This window comes from Populus euphratica, unplaced genomic scaffold (assembly GCF_000495115.2).
Source record: "Populus euphratica unplaced genomic scaffold, PopEup_1.0 scaffold9.1, whole genome shotgun sequence".
In the NCBI taxonomy this organism is placed as follows: Eukaryota; Viridiplantae; Streptophyta; class Magnoliopsida; order Malpighiales; family Salicaceae; genus Populus; species Populus euphratica.
In genome coordinates this window covers 1511449-1519901 of record NW_011499857.1, presented here as the reverse complement: position 1 = coordinate 1519901, position 8453 = coordinate 1511449, and the positions used below count along the sequence as shown (strand labels likewise).

Below are 8453 nucleotides of genomic sequence, written 5' to 3'. Positions count from 1 at the left end.
CATATTGATTTCACGGCACAGCTAGTATGTGGATGTTTTTTTTTTTAAAAAAAAAGTTGGTGGGTTTTGGTGCAGTTGGTTTTCTTTGGTGCTCTTTCTTGGCGCCGTTATTGACCACCACGACCAGACCTGGGACATTTTGCTAACTATTAAACAAAGGCATTTATCCATCCGAGTCTTTATTTACTTGTATTGTTTTAGTCTTTGCGACTTCTTCGTGTTGGAATTGCTATGTTCTTTATTGAATTTCCTCCTCTTAACTGGTAAATTGACAAACTCAAGGTGGGTTTTGTTTAGTCAACTATTTTTTTCGATTGAGAATGATTTGCTGTTCTTCTTGCTTGGATGATTTTGATTCCATTCCATTTCAACTGGGTTTTTCTTTTTTTGTATTAGTTGATCCATGGGTTCTTGTTTGACTCTCCATATCCATTCCTAAGATTTTGGTTCTACAATCTCTCCAGTTCCTACTTGTTATATTGTTGGATTTGGATTGAGTTGTTGCATCCTTCAAGTTTTTTTGGGTTGTAGACTCTTTGTTGGTTGAAACAAGATTGAAAAAATGCAAGGGAAAACTGGGGTAGTAGGAAGTCACTTTGTGCTGAACACAGGAGCCAAAATCCCTGCCATTGGACTTGGAACATGGCAGAGTGGTGGTGACCTCTGCGTTGAAGCTGTGAGAACTGCCCTGTCTGTTGGTTACCGTCATATAGACTGTGCACATCTTTATGGGAACGAGATTGAAGTTGGGGAAGCACTGGGCGAAGCATTCAATGTTTCACTGAAAAGGGAGGATGTTTTCTTGACTTCTAAGCTCTACTGTACTATGAATTCCCTTAATAAAATTGAAAATTATGTGAGGGTTTCTCTTAAGAATCTTGGAGTGTCGTATTTGGATCTTTATTTGATGCATTGGCCTGATAGCTCGGCTTTTGGTGACGCAACTGATCCTCCTTCGAAGTCGGGGAGTGAGTATAGGCAGTTTTTGAATCGGTTGAAGCAAGCATGGAAAGCCATGGAAGCTCTTGGTGACTTGGGTCTTGTGAGAGCTATCGGTGTCAGCAATTTCAGTGTCCAGCAGATCAAAGAGTTGCTGAAATTTGCGAAAGTGGTGCCTGCTGTCAATCAGGTTGGCTCATCATTCTTGTTAACTTCTGCTATCCATTTTGAACAGATTTTTATAACAGGTTGTTCCTTTATTGATTTAGACAAAAGTGTACCTCCTCCTTTCCAATAAATAAGGACCAACAACTATCTCAAAACAGCAGATTCATGTTCTACTCCTTCCATCAAGAGAACCATTTTCTTGGATCTAAAGATGGCCTGAAATGGGACTTTCCGAAGCCACCATCACCATCCAATGCCTCTTTCTTTTAAGTTTGGCATTACACTTGAGTCCAAACTTTGAAACAGCCTGTTTCCTCTGAACTTCTTTGAACCATCAATGTCGCATATAGCATTCCGTGCCTTCTAATTTTATATCTGCAGGATGTAATCGGTAGATCTCAGTTGCACATCGAATTTCATATCTGCCACCCCTTTGATTTGTGATGGTCTTTTATTGGAGATTTTTAGTGTATGCACTACTTTTGAATTGTTGTAAGCATTTTATTTCTTAAAATGTGTGAATCTACGAGTAATTATTTAGATCCTGTGCATCCTCTCCTTCTTAGCGTAAAACTTTTAAATGGCACATTAATTAATGGGAAGTTAGAAGATGCAATGTTGCATACACAAAAATATATAAGGAGATAGAAAGAGTCGAGGAAGGAGGATTTGTCTAGGGAGCTCGAACTTCATAACAAGCGAGGGTGGCAGTTAGTATATGAAGAGATAAATTCTTGCTGGTCAGAATAATAATAAATTAGGATGTATGGTTTAGTTGGTGATATGTCAATGCTTTGCATTCAGTATAACAGCAAGAGGATTTAGATAGAATCTAATTGTTTATAATGACCCCAAAAGGTTGTCTCATTGAAAATGAGGGATTCATGATGCAACGGTGATAGAAAGCTTTAAGGTTGGCCTATGATTTGGTGCTAAGTAGAAATAGTTTAGAGTGGAATAAAAGAGTGACATGTTTCACAAATGACATATGGTTGAGATGTCATCACAAATGACGTATGGTTGAGATTTCAACATTTCTAAGGTTAAGAAGAGTTTGATTCAAGCCTGCCATGCTGATTTTCCCTAAGACATCCTATTCTCATAAAATCAGAACTCATTTTAGTATATCTTGTCTCACTCCTCTCCATTGACTCTTTTTTGTTGCATGTCATGAGATGACAACAATGAATGTTTACAATAAAACAGTTTTTTCATGTAATTTATATTTTATTGTTATTCCCTTTTTTTTTCTTTGCTTTTTTTTCATTGTAAATAAAGATTTTTCTACAAATGTGAGTTTCTTGATTGATTTAGTAGTCTTATTAGGTTGAGTTGCATCCTTTTTGGAGGCAAGAAGAACTGGTTAAGTTCTGTCAATTGAAGGGTATTCATGTATCTGCTCACACACCATTAGGGGTTCCCACATGGAGCCCTGGACCATCTGATAGCGGATCAGGGGAAGATGAACCTGGCACTCCTCGCATATCATTCAGGAGGTCAAGATCAGTACATGGGCCCATGCTGAAATTGTGTGTTGTCTCAGAGATAGCAGGAAGACACGAGAAGACACCTGAACAGGTAACGTTTTACTCTGTTTTCCACCCTTCTCTTATATCTGTCATGCTGATTCCTTTAATCCTACATGTTATGTTGACGTTTTTTGTTGATACAATGCTTGCCTCAAATAGCTGTAGCCACCTGTATACATTATTTTCTTTTGCCCCAGAATCTGAGAATATGAAGGTTTTCTCAGAAATGAATGGAAGGTATTGTAGATTAGACTTTTTGAAACCAACTTCAAATTGATTTAATTAACCTTTGTGTTTTCCTTGTAACTTCCACTGGCACATTCATGAGTCTGTCTAGAATGTTGCAATTCTCTTGTTTCTGGATATCAAATGCCATCTGCAGTGCTAATATTTTTGTTAGTGATAGAGCACCTGGATATACTGACTAAGAATATGTATGTCTTATCCGAGTGTTAATGTTAAGGTCAGATTTGAAAACTAGGGGAGATTTTTTTTTCTAGAATTGGTTCCTGAAAACTAGAGAAAAGATGCTGACAGCGCATAATTGTGAGGACTTCATTTGCTTCCTCAGATTGTTAAGGGAAACGTCTAGAGGTTCCAGGCCTTATTTAATGGAGCATGAATTGCATGGGTCTTAAAATTGAGTAGAGAAAAGTACAAATAATTTCATTTTAGAAAACATTATGACCAATAAGTTCACATTTCTTCCAATAAGCTCATATTTTGTTATTATCCCTGTAATACCCAAACAATATATCTAAAAGTTTTGATGTTTATGTTTTTAAAACTACGATTATCATTAATGTTTTTTCCTTTCTAAAATAAGATCTACAAATATTAAGAAGTATTTCTAACATAGGATTGAATGCCAAACTGGTCTGAACGGATATTGACAAATAAAAGGTGGATTCTGAAATTTAATGATTCTTGTGCAAGTAATGAAAATTAATATTCCTCTGATCGCCGGCACACTGATATGCTGCACACGAATCATTTCTGTTCAAGAGTGTGGACTTATCCTCATCCTGCAATATATGGATCAGATTTTAAGAAAATTGAAAATTGACTTAAAGCTATCTATATATTGTTTTGTGTGTTGTTATAGCATCACTAGGGGTCAAAGTATGGTTCCTGTTCTTGTAGCAGGTTTGAGAAAGTTCCATGATTATTTGGATTATTTCTTACAGTTTTAGCTCTGAAACCTGTTTGATGTTTCCTGTAAATTATCTTCATTAATATAAAAAATAAAGACATGAAGAGAAAATGGGAGAAGAAAGAGCAGAAGAGAATGAAGGGAGTGCAGAAAACACAAGAGTGCAATTCAAAGTGTTATTTCATTAAAATTGATCAGCTTCTTTTTAGCATCAATATGAGCTTTTATATTCTGATCTCCTCTTTATGAATGCACTATTTGGTCCCTGGTCTAATTGTGACAACCACACCTTGGAAATGGTTCGAGCTATGATTTTCAAAATTGGTTAAACGTTAAGTTGAATTGAGAAAAAGTTTCTGATATATTGTTGAAAAAGATAGAGCAAAACAAAGACGCCTTTGCAGATTTTAATTAGTTTGCTTCGATCCATTCAAGTAGGATGAGCACCAATAGCCTTACTCTTAATCCAAGTAACACGTGTTCATTCAACATGATGAAAGAAACATAAAGGCCCCCGTATAGTAATTTGTTTCTTAGGGTTCAACATTGTCGTTATCAGGGACCAGTTCACACTATCAGGTCACTGTATTTTGTCTTGCTAAACTGCCATCAATTAAATCGAAGGTGGTTTGAAGTAATTATCTTGTAATTCATGGAGCTCTAATGTATAATTTGAGCACCTGCAGATGATCTCAAGTATTCATTTTGTTTTTATTTTCTGTATGTCATTTATGATAGACATCTGTTTCAGGTTAGAACAGGGGAGTGACTGCAAGTTGTTATAAATCTCACGAGTGACCATCTTAACCAGCTGAAACTCATTTTTTAAAGTTAACATAAGCATTTAGTTCTTTTTGGTTGGAAGGATATCGTAGCTTCAAAACCATTGCTAAAATGGTCTATTTTTTGTAGAAGTTCATGGAAAAAACAAATCAAAAGTTACTTGCAGCTGAAGATAGGCTAATTACTGAAAGATTTTCCTTTTTAATTCATAGCTCGGTCTTTTTTATTGTTATTATTAGATCAATTTTCTTCCAGTAATCAATTTGTGAATGCATAAGGCTTTTTCTGTATTGTGTGGTATTTCTTCTTCTTCTTTTTCAGAAAAAAATAAAATGTTATGTTCCTTGCACAACCTTGCCTGGTAGTGCTCCCCCTCCCCTCGAAAATGATTCATGTTATGGCTGCTTTAGTCAGCATTTTTATGTGATTGTCATCCTATTATTTCGTCTGCTCTCTGCTCCTTTGCATTTGCTGACCTTTTTGTATTTTCCAATTTCTTCTCAAGTTCGGTTCTGTTTCAAATCCAACTCTCTTGACAGATTCACCCCCAAACCAATTGTAGGATTTTTAAATTATTAATGTTGTTTTTTTCTCACTCTGAGTTCCAACTAGAGGCGAAGTATATGTATATAAAAACACACACCAATACCCCTGGTGACTTTTGGATTCTGACTCAAGTGGCCACTGCAAAATGTGAAACTCTTTCCGGGTTTTAGCTGCAACAAGAAAAAGGGCCTGTCTGATGAGAAAGTGGACGGTGTACCTAAAGTTCAAATAGAATTAACATGGCTTTGACTTGCAAACACAATTTTATGATTCATTAAAGAGTTAAAAGAAATGTATTGCATTACTTCATGTAGTTTGACAGGTTGAGTGTATATCTGTTATAGGTTATTTTACGGTGGGGAATGCAGAGAGGCACCAGTGTCTTACCTTGTAGCCTTAAGTCGGATCGCATAATGAAAAACATAGACATTTTTAGTTGGTCTCTGTCTGATGATGAGTGGAACTGCTTGAATAAGACTGAGCCACAGGTATGTTTATTTGGAAATGGCCCTCTAAATAATCTCTCGGACAGTGGCTACATGTTTGGTGGTGGTCCCCTTCAAGCTGTGCGTGAGATAGAAGATGACATGGAGTCCAGTGCCTGATATTTAATACTAATTTTGTTGAGATAGTGTTCCATTTATGTTAAAAGATGTCATCATGTTATGAGTGCTCATTGGTCGTAAGATTTTGATTTCGTGGATGCTGAATAGGAAATCCAAAGTGATATTGTTACTGATTGAAATCAAATTCTTCCCTCTGTAAATACAGGTGTGTTTGTATCTGTCTGCAAGCTTTTATGTTTGTATTCGATCATCAAAAGCTGTTTACTCGGTGAGCCTTCAGAACAAGTCATTCTTCTAAATTTCCAATTGAACTGCAAAATAAACGAGTAAATGTTGACTGTTACATGGTAGGGTGATCCATGGAGAATATACCAAATAATTTATTTCTAAAAATTGCCTGAAATGATCAGACTTTTGTTTTGTCCTTCTGTTTTGAAAGAATAGATCATGGCCGTGGAAATGCTTCTACGCTTGGTTATAGCTTTTTCACATTAATTTTTTTTAAAAATTATTGGACTCCGTTTTAAATTTGAATATTTGCTATCGATTTTTCACTAAGATAAACATGCCTTTGATTCATGATTCAGATTTCAGATGTGTATTTCACGCTTTTCACTAGGTAAGGATCGTTTGTTTCAAGGTTTTTTTTCCTAGGAATATTTTATAGACTTCTTTGGTAGGATTCAAAGCAAAAGCTTTGCTATTCATTCTACAATATTCATTAGTCTCAGCATGCAGTTCTGTTTCCCGTTTGATGTAGTTGATTGCATTAGTCAATTTGTAGTTTACTTTTAAGATTCATGTACATTTTCATCTCCTCTTTTTTTTTTTTCCTGACATGTTCGAAACAGTTATTCACTACGTCCTGTTTGTAATATACTCGTGATTCTTGAATCCCAGAACGTGTATTCTAGACTTCACCTCTACGTTCTGACTAAATGAATAATTTCCTCTCATGTCAGTGCTATAACTAGTTTTGTCAACAGCCATCTTCTTATTTTCCTTGGCGTTGAAATTACAGATGCCCGGGCATCACATTTTCACACCCTGCGTTCTCGATCCTCAAGGCTGTCGCATTCACTTTTAATGAACTGGAATTAGAATCCCTGTTCTTGTTTTTACTGGATTGGATAATTGGATCCTTTAGATTAAGGATTCTTAGTTCAAAGGCTTTAATGCAGCGGATAGATTTTACATTAAATCTTAAATGTTTGAATTTTGGCATTACTATTGGAAGAAAATCGTAAAATGAAATGAACAACGTATTGCCATGGAGACACGGATGAGGAGGTGAAGACTTTCGAGTTTCTTGTGATGATATTGTGAAGAAAAAGAGTGTTAATTGCAAATCCCCAGCTCTGGCAAGATACACTGATCAGATCAGGTTGGCAACAGAGCCAGAGAGTCACTCTATTGTGACTCCACTAAAGAATTTCTCAGGAAATGGCATGAGAATGTTTGTCTGGAAAATCCTTTCATCCAATCTTCCTAATTAGGAAACTTGCTAAAAGAAGGCAGATTCGAGGATTTGTAATATGAGGTTCCTGGTAAATCTTGAAGCATTTTGCTGTCAGTGGTTAATTCACTCATGCTTCGTGGTGTCAAAACACTTTTGGAGATTTTGGATTTGATTTCAGTGCTGCCTTTTTCTCAGTAAAAGGATTGGACGAGGACATGCCTGGTGCTCCTACTTCGTGAACCAGTTAATGGAGCTTTTCTTTTTCTTTTCTCTGGATGGGTATAGGTTCCAGCATAGGTTGAAGTCTAGAACACCTAAAGTTTACGAAGTGGTATCATGCCGATAGCCATCAAGAACACTAAATTTGAATAAAATAGCAAATTCAATGACCATAATGACATTATATCGACGCTAAGGCATGGGTGTCGTATCAAACTAGAACACGTAAGGGACTAGACAGTATGTTGTCTTAAGAAATACTTGAATGGAAAAGTTCATCACGCATTGGTTTGTGAAAGATACTTGTGGTTGTGCTTTCGCCACCGAAGGACTTAGCGCAACATTACCTGCTTTCTCTGTCGCCGTGATGACAACGGTTTTGGCATCCCCACTTCTAGTAGTGGAAGTAAAAGGCACACCTTTCTTGTTTGGATTCATTTTCTGGCAAAAGGGATTGTGTTTGCATCAAGTGTTCTTGTTTAACATATTGAACGTAGATCCCATGTCATGGCGGTTCATTTTCTTGCACGTCTGGCAACCTCTATTGGTCAAAATCATCATAGTAACTAGTGCGCCACTGGCACCGGAATTGATTGCAGGGTTCGTGCTTATCTATCAAAATTATTTAATATGACCTAAACAAACCAAAAGTTCTTTGCACCCAGTTGGGATTTGCCAGAGGTAAACGTTGAAGAAAAGAGAACTTCTAAAATATTACTAGCACTACCAACTATCTCACAGTGCAACGGGAGCATTCTGTGGTCATATTTTGAGTGGCTCCCCGAATGGGCCCTCCTTTGGCATCTGTATTAAGATTTCTGTGCAAGGAGCCATTTTCTTTCCTTCCTTTTTTGCCTCTAGTTTCCAGGCGAGATGCCGGTTGGTGTAGTAATTTCAATGTTCTGCTTGTGGCCCTCCGATATTTCATTTTTCCGATGCTATGTCCCACTGCTGAACAAAAATTTGAGAGGAAAGAAAAGAATCCTGCTACGAGCCCGCTTCCCATTTGCCAGAGTTGACCGGCAACTTGATAAAACATGCATGTCCAGTCCAAGCTCTAAATAAAATATTTGGTTAAGAAATGGGGAAAG

The 8453-nt window shown here is 36.8% G+C and overlaps 1 protein-coding gene across 2 annotated transcripts; it reads left to right on the top strand.

Annotated features, from left to right (window-relative positions):
- Nucleotides 1-14: 14 nt before the first annotated feature.
- Nucleotides 15-5956, top strand: LOC105123673 (alcohol dehydrogenase [NADP(+)]-like). 2 transcript variants are annotated; one of them, XM_011023367.1, is made up of 4 exons: nucleotides 15-282; nucleotides 397-1129; nucleotides 2434-2685; nucleotides 5463-5956. In XM_011023367.1, exons 2-4 carry the CDS (start codon nucleotides 563-565, stop codon nucleotides 5721-5723), a joined length of 1080 nt encoding a protein of 359 aa, XP_011021669.1. In that variant the 5' UTR covers nucleotides 15-282; nucleotides 397-562; the 3' UTR covers nucleotides 5724-5956. The 2 variants fall into 2 exon arrangements, with proteins under 2 accessions (XP_011021669.1, XP_011021668.1); XM_011023366.1 differs by having other exon boundaries at nucleotides 15-1129.
- The last annotated feature ends 2497 nt before the right edge of the window (nucleotides 5957-8453 follow it).